Source organism: Micromesistius poutassou, assembly GCF_964030765.1.
Source record: "Micromesistius poutassou genome assembly, chromosome: 15".
Classification (NCBI taxonomy): Eukaryota; Metazoa; Chordata; class Actinopteri; order Gadiformes; family Gadidae; genus Micromesistius; species Micromesistius poutassou.
In genome coordinates, this window is record NC_140285.1 from 9,818,165 (window position 1) to 9,837,144 (window position 18,980).

The window sequence follows — 18,980 nt, forward strand, 5'->3', positions numbered from 1 at the left end:
TGACTGCGGGAGAACCCGACGTAAAGTCCGGAAGAACATTTGTGCGTTGTGGGGGTGACGTCATACGGGCGAGATCAAGTGTGCGGGAGGAGAGGGGTGTTTTGGGGGACTTGGGGAATATTTAAGAGGTCAGGAAAGTGGTGTATGAGGATGGTCTGTAGACAAACATGTTTGGGGTGATATGTGTAACTAGGGGTGGGGTTAGGTATATCGAAATGGGTACTGGTAGACTTAATTGAATTAAAGGGGGATGGGTCAGGCCGGGTGTGTTATATTCAGGTCCAAATCACGTCGGGGCGGTAGAAGGGTCTCAGGTGAGCTGGTGGCAACACCTGGCTCCTGGACCAGCCAAGGGCTAAAGTAGTGCCGAAGTGGAGGACCGTTCTTTTCTTTGAGTTTGGATTATTGAAGTTATGTTCAAGTTTAGTTAGTCATTGAGATTTTTTCTGGGTTCTGAGTTTTTTAGTTTATTCATTTGTTTTGTTTGCCTCCTGACGGAAATTTTGTTACACTGAATAAACAGCGGTAACTACCTTCCCAACATCAGTTGCACTGCCTCCCTTCCTTCTACCACCGCAAGGCCAGCCGGGTAACAATTGGTGTCAGAAGTAACGGGAAAGCCTCAACAGGGGGCAGTGTAAAAGATGAGACCGAAAGTCAAGCCGGCCAAAGAAGGCGATTCCCGTTCCCAGCAGGAGGATGAAAGAGTGGATACCACCAGCACCAGGCCAACAGAGGGAGATGGAGCCTCAGGAACCGGAAGCCCAGCGGACGGAGTAGTGGCGGAGCTGGCGAGCATGATGAAGGCGATGCTACAGGCCCAAGAAGTGAGGGAAAGCAGATGGGAGAAAGTGGTACAGTCCCAGGATCAGCGCTGGAAGGCGATGAACCACCAATTCCAGCTACTCCAGGGTCAGGTGGGAGACATTCAAGGCAGTGAGTCGTCAAGAGCCAACACACCTCAGCAGCTGTCATCGATGGGAGACTCCAGAGAGACAAGGTTTAAGGATCCTAAGCTTCACCCGCTATCGAAGGAGGATGACATCGAACACTTCCTAGCCACGTTCGAGAGGGTGGCAGGGACCTGCAGGTGGCCGGAGTCCACATGGGCCATACGGCTGGTGCCTCTGCTCACCGGGAAGGCTCGCGGTGCATTCGTCGCCATGGATATGGAGGATACAGATGACTACACCCTGGTTAAGGAAGCCATTATGAAAAAGTACAATATAAGGCCCGAGACCTACCGACAGAGATTTCGCACATCAGAGATTTTGCCGGGTGAGACACCAAGAGAATTGTATGTCAGACTAAAAGAATACCTCCAGAAGTGGATCAGGCCAGAGAAGCATTCAGTGAAGGAGATCACAGAGATGATCATCCTGGAACAGTTCATGGATATGCTGAGCACGGATATGGCCATCTGGATCCGAGAGCATGACCCCAAGACGGCAGAGGAGGCAGCCAGGTTGGCAGAAGTGTTCCAGTCGGCTCGACTAGGCACCAGAGGCCCCAGCACAAGCCGGTGGAGCTCAGCCAGAGGGAAGTCTGATGGGGGTGATGAGAAGCGTGGTCAGTTTTATGGTAGGCCCACTAGTTATAATAGATGGCCAGAAGGTGCCAGACAGGACATTAACTGTTATCACTGTGGGAAACCAGGTCACACCAGACAAAACTGTCAGGAGAAGAAAACACAGGACACAAACATGTGCTATACACCGAGACCACACACACCACATACACAACGTACACCTGACGGCACAGGTCACTCAGTTCAGGTTTTGGTCAATGGAGAAGCGGCAAAAGCTCTTGTTGATACCGGCAGTTCACAAACACTGGTTCATCAAAGTCTAGTCCCGGGGGAGGAGTGTAGGGTACAACCCCCTGTTAAAGTATGCTGTGTCCATGGCGATGTTAAGAGTTACCCTACGGCTGACATTTTTCTTACCGTGAGTGGCCAGACCTTTTTCATGTCTGTGGCTGTAGCACCCCAGCTGCCTTATAAAGTTGTGTTGGGGCATGATCTACCAATTTTATGTGATTTAATCCCCCAGGTTAAGCACTGTAATGCAGTCACGAGGGCCCAGAGGGCTAGTGAGATGAGGGCGCTCCCCTTTGCGGAGGATGAGTTGGTGCTGGACGTGGAGAGTAGAGGTGAGCGGAAGCATTTGTCAAGGCAGGAGAAACGCAGACAGAAAATGACAGTTGAAGCTGGTCAGGAGAAGCAAGAGTGGTCACAACCAAGCATGGCATTGGAGTTAGACATACCCACAAACATTGGGGAGTTGCAGAGGCAAGATAAGACCCTGGAGCTATGGTTTCAGAAAGCCACAGGGGGTGTCAAAGGGACACAGAACATGAGTAGTGTTATGCAGGAAGAACAGTATATTCTGAAGAATGATATCCTGTATCAAGTGAAAGGGGAGTGTGAGAACTTGGTGGTGCCCGGCCCGATAAGAGAGAGGGTGATGACCCTGGCCCATTCTATCCCATGGTCGGGACATCTGGGGAAATACAAAACACTGGCCAGAATAGGGAGCCGGTTTAGCTGGCCAAATATGTATACGGATGTATCCAAGTTTGTCCTTACATGTCCAGAGTGTCAGCTTACCTCAGGGAGAGCAGTCCCACGGGCACACCTACATTCTCTGCCAATCATTGACACACCGTTTGCACGCATTGGGATGGATATAGTTGGCCCACTAGAGAGAAGTAAAGGGGGGTACCGCTACATCTTAGTGTTGTGTGACTATGCCACTAGATACCCGGAAGCATTTCCTCTCAAGAACATCAAGGCAAGACAGGTGGCCAATTGCCTAGTGCAGCTATTTTCACGGGTGGGAGTGCCAAGAGAGGTATTGACTGATCAGGGCACAAATTTTCTGTCCACACTTCTGAGGCAGGTGTACAGTCTGTTGGGTATTAAAGGCATCAAGACCACGCCTTATCATCCCCAGACAGACGGGTTAGTGGAACGGTTTAACCGTACCCTCAAAACCATGCTCCGCCGCTTTGTGTCGCAGACCGGAAAAGATTGGGACGAGTGGCTGCCGTACCTCCTGTTTGCATACAGGGAAGTGCCACAGGCCTCCACAGGTTTCTCACCCTTTGAGCTTCTGTATGGTCGGCAAGTGAGAGGGCCTTTGGACCTGTTGAAGGAGCTCTGGGAGGGGCCCAAAGAAGAGAGTCAGAATGTGGCACTGTATGTCATCCAGATGAGGAGCCGGCTGGAAGAGATGTCTGCACTGGCGCATCAGAACATGGAGCTGGCACAGAAAAAACAGAAAACCTGGTATGATAGCAAAGCCAGAGAAAGGACCTTTGTGCCGGGCCAAAAGGTGCTGCTCCTACTGCCCACAGATGACAACAAACTCCTGGCTAAGTGGCATGGCCCCTACGAGATCACCAGGAGAGCGGGAGAGGTCACCTATGAGGTCCACATGCCAGAGCGGGGTAAGAAGAAGCAGACATTCCATGTTAACCTTTTGAAAGAATTCCATTCCAGAGGCCAAGTGGAGACGCTGTTTGTCCGGGCGGTGACTGAGGAAGAGGAGCCAGCGGAGCAGTTCTTCCCTGTTAAGACCACCTCACAGCGGGTGGACATTTCCCATCTGGAGGAAGACCAGCAGGATCAGGTAAAGGAGCTCTTGGACCCCAACCTGTTCCAGGAGAAACCTGGGCGTACGACGGCTGTGAAGCACGACATCATCCTGCAACCAGACGCATCCCCTCAGCGGAAGAGCTACCGGGTGCCAGAAAGGTTGGTGGGCGCCTTGCGGGAGGAGCTAGATGTCATGCTATCGCTGGGAGTCGTAGAGCCGTCCTCCAGTGACTGGTGCAGCCCAGTGGTGCTAGTGCCGAAGCGAGATGGTACTATCAGATTCTGTATAGACTTCCGGCAAGTCAATACCCTCAGCAAGGTGGACCCTTACCCAATGCCCCGAATTGACGATCTGTTGGAACGCCTAGGGAAGGCAAAGTACATTTCGACGATCGATCTTTCTCGGGGGTATTGGCAGGTGCCACTGAGGGAGCGAGCAAAGGAGATCACGGCTTTCCGGACCCCTTTTGGCCTCTACCATTTTCGGGTAATGCCGTTTGGGCTGCAGGGGGCGCCAGCCAGTTTCCAGAGGCTGATGGACACCATACTGGCCGGAGTCCATGAGTTTGCGGCAGCTTACCTGGATGATGTGGTGATTTACAGCAGCACCTGGCCGGATCATCTGCACCATCTTGAGCAGGTCTTTGGACGTATCCAGGAAGCAGGGCTGACCATAAATCCGAAGAAATGTGCCCTGGGCCAGAAAGAAGTCAGCTACCTGGGCTACGTGATCGGCGATGGTGTGATCCGACCACAGGTGGAGAAAGTGGAGGCCATGCGCAGTTGCACACCTCCGACCACAAAAAAGAAGGTGAGATCCTTTTTGGGCTTAGCAGGATGGTATCGGAGGTTTATTCCTAATTTTTCCGAGAGGGCTTCTCCCCTTTCTGATCTCACCAGAGCGGCGGCACCAAACAGAGTGGTCTGGACGGAGCAGTGCGAGTCAGCCTTCCAGGACCTGAAGGGCGCAGTCTGTGGCGACTCTGTCCTGCTGAGCCCAGACTTCGACAGGCCGTTCGTTGTCCAGACAGACGCCTCGGGGGTGGGGCTCGGTGCAGTCCTGCTTCAGGAGGTGGACGGGTGCCGGAGGCCGGTTGCATACATCAGCCGAAAGCTGTTCCCCAGGGAGAGGCGGTACTCTGCGGTGGAGCTGGAGTGCCTGGCGATTAAGTGGGCCCTGGACTCCCTTAGGTATTACCTCCTGGGGAGACCGTTTCAGCTGGAGACCGACCACAGAGCACTTCAGTGGCTGGAGAGGATGCGTGACACCAACTCCCGGGTTACCAGGTGGTACCTGTCCCTCCAGCCATACAGATTCACGGTGACCTACCGGCCGGGGGCTACGAACCGAGTGGCGGATTTCCTTTCCCGCATCCCAGAAGAGGGGGATGATGGAGCGAACATGGAGCCCGGCGTGGAAGGGCCGGTACCTTCCCTGGGACGACAGGCGTCGTCTGTACGGGAGGGGGGAAATGTAACGGTGCGGCTGCCCGTTACCACAGGCAGGGGACATAAACAGAACTGACACGGCGATTCAAAAGCACTCGTTTATTGGCACACATAAACATAACACTGCAACACTTTCATGACGCCACCTGCAACACACAAATACAAAATACATTAGAAGGGAGCCGGTCAGGGGACACGGTACAAACGTCGCATGAACAAAGACAAGGGGTTAAAACACTTACGTCGCGGTTGTGCGGGCTTCCGGGTGCCGGTGACTGCGGGAGAACCCGACGTAAAGTCCGGAAGAACATTTGTGCGTTGTGGGGGTGACGTCATACGGGCGAGATCAAGTGTGCGGGAGGAGAGGGGTGTTTTGGGGGACTTGGGGAATATTTAAGAGGTCAGGAAAGTGGTGTATGAGGATGGTCTGTAGACAAACATGTTTGGGGTGATATGTGTAACTAGGGGTGGGGTTAGGTATATCGAAATGGGTACTGGTAGACTTAATTGAATTAAAGGGGGATGGGTCAGGCCGGGTGTGTTATATTCAGGTCCAAATCACGTCGGGGCGGTAGAAGGGTCTCAGGTGAGCTGGTGGCAACACCTGGCTCCTGGACCAGCCAAGGGCTAAAGTAGTGCCGAAGTGGAGGACCGTTCTTTTCTTTGAGTTTGGATTATTGAAGTTATGTTCAAGTTTAGTTAGACATTGAGATTTTTTCTGGGTTCTGAGTTTTTTAGTTTATTCATTTGTTTTGTTTGCCTCCTGACGGAAATTTTGTTACACTGAATAAACAGCGGTAACTACCTTCCCAACATCAGTTGCACTGCCTCCCTTCCTTCTACCACCGCAAGGCCAGCCTGGTAACAGGGTCAAAGGTCACTAAGCCACTCTGATGTATTAATGGAAGAGGAATTGGCAAGATCTACTCAAAGTGAAATGAGGTTGGTAAGGAGGAGTACAAAAAACATTTGTATGCTTTTAGATACAAATACATAGAAAAACATATATATATATATATATATATAAATATTCATGACTCCAAAGTCATTAGTGATTTAAGCTGCATATCCGATAAGAGCGGAGACACCGGAGCAGGCCAGCGGCCACCAACCCTTCTGATCCCATCAGCTCCATGCATTCTGGAAGCTCTTTTCATCTGGCAGCCCCTTGAGAAAGGTGCTTCGGTAATGAACCCTGATTACCACTGCCTCATATCCAGTAAGTTCCTGGCTTGTTGCATTTAAGGTTTGCTTGATACCCTACCTGAATCCATAGTGCAATCCTAATCAAGCAATCATTTCAAATGACAAAAAAAAGGACGTCCACAATTCTCTTCAACATTTTTCTTTTAATTAGAAGTACAGAACCCGACTTTCTTCTCAAGGTCTGTGCTTGAACACCCTCCTCTCACTCTCAGCCTCAATTCTATGAACTCTATGGCTTTCATTGTAAAAAAAAGAAAAGGAAACAAAATCAAATCAAATAATAAAATCAGCAAATATTCGGCAATACCCCCCTCCCCCCACCCCCGTCTTTTCAACATATTAATCAGCACAAACACCTTCCTCATCCGTTCAGATGACTCACAGTTTAGTCATTCACAGTTAGTACCCCCAAAACTCTGACTCAATGAAAAACGCAATCATTATTATTCTACACCCTTGGCATTTGTAATAATTATCTTAATATTGCTATGATTTCCATCAAGGTTAAGGACAAAAGGAGGTCAGAATGGGAATAGCTGTATAAAACCTGCGCAGATTTATTTATATATATATATATATATATATATATATATATATCTTCCCCCACTATATATATATATATGTTTATGCATATGTATGTATACATATATATATGTACATATACATGTATATACACATATATACAGAGGGGGGTGTTCTATCTTCATGCAACACGTCATCATTCCCCAGGGTTTGCCTGACAGGCATAAAACAAGGATCCTCTTCTAACTGTGTTTTGGTGAACCATTAAAGAGGAAACCCCAGAGGAGTGCCTGTGCACAGGGAAGCAGTAATCTAGGACATCCACACCTACAATCAGGTTCACACGCAGGACATGTTAGAGGACGGGTATGTGGAAGTAGCCACCTGGCTTCATGAGGCTATGCTGTATGCTTTGGTCCGGAGTTGGTTCTTTTTCGCAGGATGACAGCATGAGGCTAAGAGGCTTTTTTCTTTCGCTTGATTTCAGTTTAGGGAAATTTCAACTCGATGAACAATTTCCAGTTGAATCATTGTGAGAACTCAATGGACAGTCTTAAGAAGCAGAAAGAGGGAATGGTTAAATCTATACACAATGTGCCGGTTTCTCCTGATTTAGGGATGCAATAGCAAATAGGCTTACTTTGTGTGTTCACGTTTCCTTCACAAGCTGTGGGAAAGGCTTTCGAGACTGCAGTCTTAGGGCTGGCTTTAGACTGCTGAGTTTTATTGTCTTTACTGCCTAAGTACTGTAGGGCTACAGAACAGGCTTTTATCTGGCCATCATAGCTCATTTGAACTGTCATCCAGAGTGTTAAAGTGCTTGTTGTAGGATAGTTTTGATTCTGCATTATGTCCAAATCAATAGGAACCATTCTCTGACCTTCAACTCCCATGTAAAGAAGGGGCCATTTCCCATACCGCCAGTAAAACATCTTTTTTGTTATGCCAACATGCTTGAAGGGATTTCAAAAAGAGGAGGGAACGGCAAGGTGTATGAACAGCAACACTATAAGTCCTAAGCAGTGACTTGATAAAATTACTTTAGAGTTGTTACTTTTATTTATCATAATCATAAGTAATACTTACATACAGTCAGTCTGCTCTCGAGTTGCAAAAAGGGACTTAACCAGACTTTACTGACAAGAGCTGCTGTACCTCACCGCATCTACCAACACTACACTACCCATAATCCTGAGCTCAAGGAATGTGCAACACGCTCACAGCAGGTCGCCAGCTGTTTTTAGTTTTTTTTTTACATGGGAACACAAGTGAGAATGAGGATAACCTCCAGGGACATTGTTGCCTCCGACTTAGTACTTAAAGTAAATATCATGGTTGTGTGTCTATATATACAGATTAAAAAAGTAAAAGAATACAAATATGGAGTAGGTGGGAGAAGGTCACTGACAGAGGGTTGTCAGTAAAGAGGTAAAATCGGGTGCAAAGAGAACAGTTGAACATCGATGCTACAGAACACGACAAGTCAAAACAACCTTCATAGTAAAGGCAGTAGAGGAACGAGGGTCTGAGAATGAGCACGTAATTGTACACTTCAACTTTTTTTACATTGATCTATTTTCTTAATCCCTGTTTCCGTTATGATTGACTTACTAGCACACTGAATCAGATCGCAGCCTTTTATTCTAACATGTAACGATGACATGCCAAATAGTGAAACCAATGGTTACCAGCCAATTCCATCGTCAAAAGGACATACTCCTGCCGCATTTTTACACATGGCTAGTTTAGTGTTTCTATATACATTTCTGGTGAGTTCTCTGCATCCTACTGAGTGACAGCCGGCTGAGCGTAACCACTACTGGCCAATAAGGTGCTAAAGGTTATCATGGTAAATTCCAATCATAAACGTGAAAATGTTCAAGTAAATCAAATGTAGTTAATTATTTGTGTGTGTGTCTGTGTGTGTGTGTGTGCATGTGTGTGAGAGCATGTATGTGTGTGTATGTGTTTGTTTGAGACTGTGTGTGTGTGATTAAAGAGAGCGCAAAAGAGAAAGAGAGTCGACATTAAGAAGGAGAGAGGGCAAGTGTGCCTGTCTGTCAGTTTGTTTTCTGTTGGAAAAGGCAAATAGTTTACATGTATAAGGGCTGCATGTATAAGGTGACGTCTTTAGAGTTTGGGATTCAGGCTATTTAAAAAAACAAAAAAGCAGAGTTCTACAACTCCTTCTCTTTATGTACAACAGTCCAGCCAACCCCAAATAAAAAGACCAAAGGAGAGAAGGACGGTTGCATTCTCTCTCATGCTCTTTTTAAAATGTGTCCGCCGTCCCTTCCAAGGGCCAGGTTCCCCTCGTTCTCACTGATACAGCAAGGTTTTGTTAAAGTCCACGTCGTACACACTGCCCTCTCCTGGGCAGCTGTCGTAACAGCAGCAGCAGTGAGAATCCTCTCGCTCTCTTTTTTTCTCTCCTTCCCATCTTCATGCTCTTCTTCTTTCTCTCTCTCTCTCTCTCTCTCTCTCTCTCTCTCTCTCTCTCTCTCTCTCTCTCTCTCTCTCTCGGTAGTGGCGAGTTACTTTATTTATCTTCTATCAAGTATAATGTTGCAGTTTTTCAATCTCGACTCGGGCGTAGTTGACAGTTTCTTTTATAGTTCTGGTTTCTTCTTCTGTGTTTTTTCTTTGTTTGTGGTGATGTGGTGTTGTTGTTGTTTATGTTGTGGTCATTGTTGTTGCCTCCGACGGCGCGTCCCTGGCGAGAGTGTGAGTGTGTGTCTCTCCGTTTGTTTTGTTTGTGCGGTGGGGTCAGTGAGCGCGTGTCTGAGACCCTCCCTCCACACCTTCACTGGACCCCTCCGACACTAAAACAACACACTCTGCCTTCTACTCTTCCCCTGGGCTGAGAGAGAGAGAGAGAGAGAGAGAGAGAGAGAGAGAGAGAGAGAGAGAGAGAGAGAGAGAGAGAGAGAGAGAGAGAGAGAGAGAGAGAGAGAGAGAGAGAGAGAGAGAGAGAGAGAGAGAGAGAGAGAGAGAGAGAGAGAGAGAGAGAGAGAGGGGATGGTAAGACAGAGAGTAAAAAATAGTTAATAAGGAAATAGGACTGACAAAATGTTTAATTCAAATGGCGCTAATAATTGATGAAGTTAAGAATGACCCAGAAACACCCCTACACACTGATCTACCCAAGGCAAACAACACAAAGACACCGTCAATTAGCATAGAAATATATTATAACACATCATGCAACCACACCCCAAATGATATTCCTCACCCAAAACATCCCTGGATTATACTTACCTGAACCTGTAACACTCAAAACTACTGAGCAGCGACACCACTCATTAAAATTGAACGAAAGAAAAACACACACACACACACACACACACACACACACAGCATCACACCAAAAGTGGCCGCACACTTACAGACTCAACATAACGGTTACAACTCCCGCTGGAGAAACCTGAACAGGACTGCAGATAACAGAAAAACAATCAGAATCCCCAATCCATTCCTAATAAAGAGCACTACGTTGTTGTTCCTGGTGAAGGTGTTAGCCGCCTTTCATACCTTAGTGAAGGAAAAAAAAAACTGGTTTGCTGAGAGAAACTAAAAGTGAAGCTAGTGAGAGCCGAGACAAAGGGTTGTGGATGCACAGCAAAACAACAACAATACGACAGACGGGGGGACAGTCAAACAAAAACAAACGGTACAATGCAGTTGAATGGGATTATTCCCACCAGCCATAACAACACAAAAAAGGAATGAGGGCCAACATAACCAGGGGAGGGGGAGGTGGGGGCGTGGGGGGGGGGGGGGTACGTTAATATGGTGATGTTTACCCTGGCAGTGTGGGGAGGAGTTAGACATTGAGGAATGCACATTAGAAAAGAATAAATGAATAAAGACAAGTGCGCATACAGGCCATGAAACAAGAGACAAGACAGCAGGAAGGAGAGGAGAGAAGGAAACAGGGGAGGTGGAATCGGTTAGAGAATGAAGAGAGCGTATTTACCAGATGGACTCTGGCCAATCAGCCTGTGGAAGGGGAGGCGAGAGCCTGACTCTGAGCCCTGGGATTGGCTGCTTCTCGCTGGAAGTACTGCGAGGGGGCGGAGCCTATCTTATGTGCCATTGCTTTTTTTGGGAGGGGGAGGGGGGAAGGGGGGGTGGGTTATGGAGGAATCGGAGGGGTTGGGGTTCAATGTGTTGTAGAGATGAAGTCAGAGAAGAGAAATAGAAAGGATTTTGGGGGGAGAAAGACAGTTGAAAGATGACTGAGAGAAAAAGAGACAAACACACACTAAGTGGTACAGATAAATAATCTGAGACGAAGACACACAGTGAGTATGACCTGTACATGAACAGTAGCCCGGCTGGCATGAGACAAACACCTCTTCAGTGTGAATATATGAACACGTGGAGAACAATTGTACGGTATGGTACCAAACAAGTAGGATAGCACTTAGCAATGTTTCCCTTTCTTACATTACCAGGTGGGTGGCCACAATCAAAGTCTTTGTTCTGCCTCCTCCTCTGCACCATATCGCACAAATAACCGTGCATCATAGCATTGCGTCTAATCATGTCACGCTCGAGGGTTGGGAGCTCGTGGTGAGGCTCATTTGGGATTTGCAGTGTTTGTGTGAAACGTGTGGGTCTGTGATTTACTGGAAAACAGGCTCTGTGTGTGTGTGTGTGTGTGTGTGTGTGTGTGTGTGTGTGTGTGAGACCATGCTCACCTTGTTGGGGTAATTGCCCACCAGAGCAGAACACTGGAAAATCCCCCCACCCCTCCCCCTGCACTTTGACACTTTAACCCTGGCCATATTGCACAATACAATTTGTACATCTCCCTCATTATCAAGTTTTAATTTTATATATAGTTATAATATTCTTCATTTCACAACTGTGCATATTTAAATACTTGCAATAACTTAATAACTTTATACTCCATCTTTCTTGTGTGTATATATTTCTGTTAAAACGTATGTTGTTTTAAATACTATGTATACTATGAGTATGTCACAACAACATTTCACTGCACATCCTGTATGAGTATGTGACAAATAAAAATCTTTAAATCTTATTCGGCAAAGATTTCATAACAATCGGTTCAAAGCGTATGCAGTCCTCTGCCTGTCTGCCTCCAGACATGGAACTTCCGGCCCATTGCGGCAGAAAGTCATATTTCACTCTGTGCCTAACATGATTTCATGAATTATAGATATGAGCCCTGTGTTTCTCCACCTTCTTCCTGTTCACCCTTTGAAGATGAGGAGTGCCTACAGACTATGATGAGTCTGCAAGCAGAACCCCTACAGCTATGATGGGGTTTCACGTGCGTGAGTGTATCCTGTTACAGACAGTGTTCAAATCTCCCAGTCGTTGTTCCTGAACGCTCACCTGATTCTGGGTAAACAGCAGACCTCTTGCCTGGGTCTTTATGGAGCTGAATTTCTTTTATTGAGAAGAGTGAGGCAGCTGAAACATAAGAGATTAGAATCAGAATCCAAATGGGATTAATTGCAGAGGTAGGTGAACCATACAAGGAATATGTGGGTGTGAGGAAGAAATACAGATGATTAGTAGATGCGTGTGCATGTCTGTGTGTGTTGTGTGTGTGCCTGTGGGTGTGCGAGCGTGTGTGCATAAGCACTGTGTACTCACTATCGACTAGTGACTGAACCTGCTCTCCCAGACTCTTGAAGTATGGCACCCGGAGGGCATCTTCTGCTGAGATACGCTTCTTGGCCTCAAACTGGACCGACAGCGACAGACAAAACAGACAAACAAGGTACCAGCGAGGTTACACAATGTCTGAATAGGAATATGAAATATGAATGCATTATTCATTGTTCTCTGCTGTTCATCTGTGCTGTTGTGTCGTACCTGCAGGAGTTTGGAGAGCAATTCATGGCCATCGCTGTCTATCCTGTAAGAAAGAAGAATAAAGGATAAAGGGAGTGGATTAGATGAATACAATGCAAATAAAAGAGAGAGAACCCAAGAGATTGAGAGAGAGAGAGAGAGAGGGAGAGAGCGAGGGAGAGCGAGAGAGAGAGAGAGCAAGAGAGAGCGAGGGAGATAGAAAGAGAGATAGCAAGAGAGAGAGAAAGAGAGAGAGACCGCAAGAGAGAGCGCGAGAGAGAGCGACAGAGAGAGAGAGAAAGAGGGTGAGAAAAATATAGTGAGAGAGAGCCAGAGAGAGAGAGATCGGAAAAGATGGCGAGGGAGGGTGAGAGAGAGAGAGAGACAGAGAATTGGATTTCAGGGGAGTCTAATGCTCGATCCAGGCTCTATAAAAGGGTGTAATGTTCCAGCCGATCTAAATGATTGTGGATATGCTTCAGCTCTTATTGAAAATCAATCCTTTATTTCCTGTCGTCACAGTCTCTCCGGCTGTTCAGTTCCCATGTATACAGATGCATGCATGTCACATAAGCAGACACACACACATACACACACACACACACACACACACACACACACACACACCTGGGTGCGTGGTTGACCAGGGGCTCCGCGTTGTACTTGGGGAAGTTGTAGGTCTTGAACTCTTCGCTGTTGGTGCAGCCGGGCCAAGTCTCCTCCGTTGGCGTACCTGAGAGTGAAGACAACATGAGATCAGTCTCCACCCAAAGACACACACACACACACACACACACACACACACACACACACACACACACACACAGAAACACAATAACCTGCATGGTCATCCCATGATACTCTGCTGCCGTGGCTCACCCAGGATGCGGAATATGAGGTGCAGCTCGTCCTCCACGGTGGAGCCGGGGAACAGCGGCCGGCCGGTGACCATCTCGTAGAAGATGCAGCCCACGCCCCTGAGCACAGAAAAGACACAGAGCCGTGTGTCACTGTGAACCCTGACTCACCAGCCAACACGGCGCAGCCTCTGACCCACATGAATCCCACGTTATACCGACGACGCTTCTCTGACCCGCGGCCACTCAGAGCACTTGCACCATGCAAGCCTCGCGTTCGCCCACTCGCACACACACACACACACACACACACACACACAAACACACACACACACACACACACACACACACACACACATACACACACACACACACACACACACACACACACACACACACACACGCTCAGAGCCATGCATGCTCGTCAGGGGAAGCAGTCAGTTGGGAGGCGTCTTGCTCAGGGGCACACCTTGCACACTTGGTTAGGAGGAGGTGCCAGGGATGGAACCGACAACCGTGCGGTTGCCAGTCAACGCGCTGTCGCTTCCGAGCCGCCACTGCCGCCCAGTTTGATGGTGATTGTGTATTCCGCTTTTATAGACCGATGTGGATACAAAACGTGACTGCTGTGTCGGCGCTCATGTTGGCGTTAAAGGTTGTGCACTGGGGAAATGTTCCCCCCCCCCCCTGCTCGAACCCTCTCGAATCCTCACTGTCAACAACCCATTCACGACGGCATTGACTTGGGCGAGGGTGATCTGCTGAAATCTACGAGCCATCTCGCCCTGGATTGACGCATTGTTCTGCTGATGGTGAATACATGTTACTCCAGAGCAGTGATGTAACACCATTGGCATGGGGTTAATGCGGTGTGGGTGGAGCTCCACTCCCCCACTCACACAGAGAGTCATGCCATGCTCTGTCAACCCTCCAGCATCGGCTTAGCAACCAGCCCGGACCAGTTTTCCACTCACACCCACCCCCACACACACACCCACACACACACACACACACACACACACACACACACACACACACACACACACACACACACACACACACACACACACACACACATGGATGGAGACAAGGGAAAAATAATGCCCATTTCAAAGCAAGGTGGCACATGTGGTCCCATGTGACCAGCAGAGCAGCAGCAGAGCAACACTGAAAAATGTCTCTTACTCCAAGCTATCAGCGATGGTTGCAACCAGAGTATAAAGTATAGCTGCATCCCAAGGCAAAGCGGAGCTGGTCTGGATTGGGAGAGATGGGCTGGGGCTAAAATGTACATTTGTGTGTAGACGTGTACACAGCGGGATAAATTCATTAAAAGGGAAACATAAAGGGAAGCTCCGGGCGGGTGCATTAGACGTGGACGACTGAAAGAGCGGCTGAAGGCAAGACACAGGAACGTGTGTGTGTGTTTGTGTGTGTGTGTGCGTGTGTGTGTGTGTGTGTGTGTGTGTGTAACCCACCACATGTCAATGGGTGTAGAGTACTCGGTGGAGCCCAGCAGCACGTCTGGGGGCCGGTACCATAATGTCACCACTTCGTTAGAGTACGTCTTGGTTGGGACCGACTTGGCCCTGGCCAAACCTTGACCAAAAAAAACACAACAGTTGATAAAAGACCCAAGCTCTTTATGCTTCAACGTGGGATGATGGCCGTGCAAAGGCAGGGGATTTACCAAAGTCAGCTAGTTTGAGCTCTCCTTTTTCGTTGATGAGCAGATTCTGAGGCTTGAGGTCTCTGTGGAGGACTTTCCTCTTGTGGCAGTAGGCAAGACCTCGCAGCAGCTGGAAGAGAAATAGCTGGGAGAGGAGAGGAGAGGGGAGGAAAGTCATCTTGGGTTTTGTTTATTTTTTTGATTTCCGAGACATTTGAAAAGGTACCCGGCATCAGAAAACCAGTACTTCATTGAGTGAACAGTGTTCAAGGTCGCAATACAGTGTTCTGTCCACTCTAACTGGCTGTGCAGGGTTTAGAGAGTGTTCATAGCAAAATTATTGTAAACAAGGGGAGAGGCTGGCCAGCATTGTTATTTGTGCAATATATCAATTATAGGATGTGATTTTATTGCTAACATTATTTAAACCACAATCGATCAGCATTGATTACAGTGATGTCCAGGTAAGTTTTAGGTACTAGCTAATTTAAATGTTAGATATTCTTAAAGAAACGTAACTTTTAGAAATCCTAGAATGACCTACCTTGACGTTGTGGACACTCATGATGCTTCCGCAGTCATCCATGTACTGTTTCAAATCCTTCTCCTGGGGAAAGACACAAAGACAACGCAATATATAACATAAAAAAATGACCCAAAACAAAAAAAAAAGGACCTCAACAAATAAAAAGAGGAATAAAAGTTAGGGTGACTTGAGTTATGACTGCGAGAGCAGACCAGATGGACAGGCACAGGGCCACTACTGGCACCCCGGTCACTCACCAGGTACTCAAACACCAGCGTCAGGCACTTGTCAGTGTGGATGATGTCGTGCAGGGTGACAATGTTGGCGTGCTTCAGATCCTTCAGCAGGGACACTGGGGGCGTGGGGGGAGAGAGAGAGAGGGGGACAGGCGCTGTTAGGCAAAAACTCACTCACACACACTAGCACACACACCACAACGTGGTCACACACACGCATGCGTACACACACAATTAACCCATCCAAAATTCTCTACTGCTCAGCTAGATCCCAGCTTCTTGGCCCCTGATCTAAAGGTTGAAAGCTTGACCGGAAAAGTAAGGCAACATTCTGACCAAAATGTGTATCAGTTTGTATCTCGTATTTAACATACAAATATTTTTTTATTTTATTTCAGTTGCACTTCAGCAGATTTCTGAACTCTCCACCCCATTTCAACAAATCGTACCATCTTATGTTTGCGCTCAAGCTCACATAGAGCCTGCAAGAGATTAACACACAGCTGGGACAGCATGTTGTGGCACACGATCCTTTAGGAATCTGAAGACTCAAATCATAACCTATGAATTATTTCAGAATAATGACACGTGGACCGTAGCAATATCAAACTGAACCTAATTCTATTTCACATGCTCGTCGTGAAATATTCAATACAACTACAATATTAGTCTTCTGTTTTGTACTTTACAGAAATAACACCATGGACGTATTGTCAGTTTCCTTTCCATCGGCGGGAGGCGCGAGTTCGATTCCCAGTACCTTCACGGATGGCCGTGCAGGGCGCCCCCTCCTCGTGCTCCAACCGGATCTCTTTCAGCGCCACCAGGTTGTCTGTCAACTTGCTCCGCCCTTTGAACACAGTGGCGTAGGTCCCCTGAGAGAGAGAGAGAGATAGAGAGATAAAGAGAGAGAGAGAGAGCGAGAGATAGAGAGATAAAGAGAGAGAGAGAGAGCGAGAGATAGCAACATGTGTGTGAGTACTACTGTATGCATCAGTTCAGTGAAGGTGAGGGTTTGCAGCACAAGCGATGAATCTTACTTCTCCCAGTTTGTCCAGTTTGATGTACGTCTCCAGTTTTCCAAAGCCTATTTCAGACTGCAAAGAAACGAGTGAGGAGAGATTGTTAATACAATGTACATTTATCTAGACTAATGCAATTACGTTTCTGGTTGGCTGGACGTGGCCTAGCGGTCTTTCTATTATCCGTCCAGACCTTAGAATGGGTTTGTAGTATAGCCAATACAATCTCAGAGAGGAAAATCTCATTATGGACTCCCTTGGTTGATTAAATCAAGCATACAAATACAGCAATCACCAATGGTATAATGCTAAACCTTACACACACACACACACACTCATACAACCATACAACACACACACACACACACACACACACACATACACACACACACACACACACACACACACACACACACACACACACACACACACACACACACACACACACACACACACACACCATAAGAGGTCCAGTCCAAATGACTGCCTACATCACACAGCCAAAGCTCGATGACATCACCATCAATTACACAGGCATCCACAGGATGTCACTGTAACTAAGACGACCAAGCTGTGGCGCACACTCTCACTGCGGGCGAAACAATACGGATTATAAAATATGGTATGAATATGGATATAGACATAACTCACCGCTGTATAAAAGCCCAGTGGCGTCTTTTTACAGATAATCCTGAAGGTTGTTAAGCTGTTTATAAAGTTGATGAAAGCAGATGAATAATGGATGGCTGTGAGGCTATGTCAAGCTGTGACGCCCACGGGCCAGGCGGGATTCCTCCCACTCAGTGTGAAGCTTCCCTTCCACTTATCCGCTCATCTCTGCCAGGGTCCCTCAAACTTAAACACTACTTTCACACACAGCACTGGCTGCCTCTCTCATCCTGTGTGTGTGTGTGTGTGTGTGTGTGTGTGTGTCTGAGTGTGTGTGTGTGTGTGTGTGTGTATGTGTGTGTATGTGTGTGTGTGTGTGTGTGTGTGTGTGTGTGTTGGAGGAACTGTGACCAACTTAGCTAAAGAGGCATTTGATAATTTTAAAGGCATGGTGAAATGCCTTGTGTGTGGTGAATGCCTTCACCACACACTGACCCACTATGAGCTACGGGTCTGTAATAACAGGATGTGTGTGTGTCCATCTGTGTGTTTGTAAATGGTAAATGGTCCTCATTTATATACCGCTTTTATCCAAAGCGCTTTACAGTGTTGACTGACATTCACCCATTCATGCACACATTAACACACCGACGGCGGAGTCAACCACGCAGGGCGACAGCCAGCTCGTCAGGAGCAATTAGGGTGAGGCGTCTTGCTCAGGGACACCACGACACTCAGTGCCACGCAGTGCCACGCTTTCAATCACGACTCACCTCATAAAAATCAATGGGCATCACGGAGTACAAAGCATGGACTAAATAATGCAAACACTGAAGTGTCTTTTCACTTGTTAGTATGTGGCCGTCTCAATACATATGATCTATGTTCCAGCCCCATGCGTACTGAACTCTCAGTGCACCGCAACCCTATCAATCACACAAACCCACTCTGGTATTGCTCTCTGTTGCACTGAATATCATTCAACACTCACATTTAATGATTCACTCGTTCATTCGACATGAACACGCACCAAAAAACATGTCTCCTAAGAGGCCTAAGTGTTCCCGCTTCCACGATTTACCCCTCGCAATAACCGCGCGAGGAATGGCGGCAAAACAAAATGTCAATACAAATGTGATATATTGTGAGCCCTAATGTTCGTCTGCTGTTTATAGCGTGCATTAGCACTCTCTGCAGCAGCCGTGTTTATGCCGTCCCGCCCCGACCGGGGCTTTGCTTTCAGGCCAACGAGTTCCCTCCACTTCCACTGCTGCACTCAGCTCACTGCAGCACAATGGAGGAAAGAATAACCTAGTTTTTAGGGGACCGCAGCCAAAAACAAAACCTAGCATTGGTGTTTGTGTGTCTGTCTGTGTCTCTGTCTGTCTGTGTGTAGCTGTGTGTGTGTGTGTGTGTGTGTGTGTGTGTGTGTGTAGCTCTGTGTCTGTGTGTGT

General features: G+C 47.5%; 1 protein-coding gene across 2 annotated transcripts in view; it reads right to left on the reverse strand.

Moving 5' to 3' along the window:
• Positions 1-9,424: 9,424 nt before the first annotated feature.
• LOC311360251 (cyclin-dependent kinase 17-like) overlaps positions 9,425-18,980 on the reverse strand; it is a 16,083-nt gene continuing 6,527 nt past the window's right edge. Inside the window, exons 3-15 of one of the 2 annotated variants that reach the window (XM_084480356.1) lie at positions 16,936-16,992; positions 16,656-16,770; positions 15,917-16,011; positions 15,678-15,740; positions 15,155-15,278; positions 14,943-15,063; positions 13,487-13,584; positions 13,235-13,340; positions 12,629-12,671; positions 12,407-12,497; positions 12,143-12,220; positions 10,752-10,873; positions 9,425-9,635 (exon numbers count right to left, since the gene is read on the reverse strand). In XM_084480356.1, coding sequence (XP_084336482.1) covers positions 10,770-10,873; positions 12,143-12,220; positions 12,407-12,497; positions 12,629-12,671; positions 13,235-13,340; positions 13,487-13,584; positions 14,943-15,063; positions 15,155-15,278; positions 15,678-15,740; positions 15,917-16,011; positions 16,656-16,770; positions 16,936-16,992 — 1,095 coding nt within the window. In that variant the 3' untranslated portion in view covers positions 9,425-9,635; positions 10,752-10,769. The remainder of the gene's footprint in view (positions 9,636-10,751; positions 10,874-12,142; positions 12,221-12,406; positions 12,498-12,628; positions 12,672-13,234; positions 13,341-13,486; positions 13,585-14,942; positions 15,064-15,154; positions 15,279-15,677; positions 15,741-15,916; positions 16,012-16,655; positions 16,771-16,935; positions 16,993-18,980) is intronic. The other variant, XM_084480357.1, reaches the window with a different exon arrangement.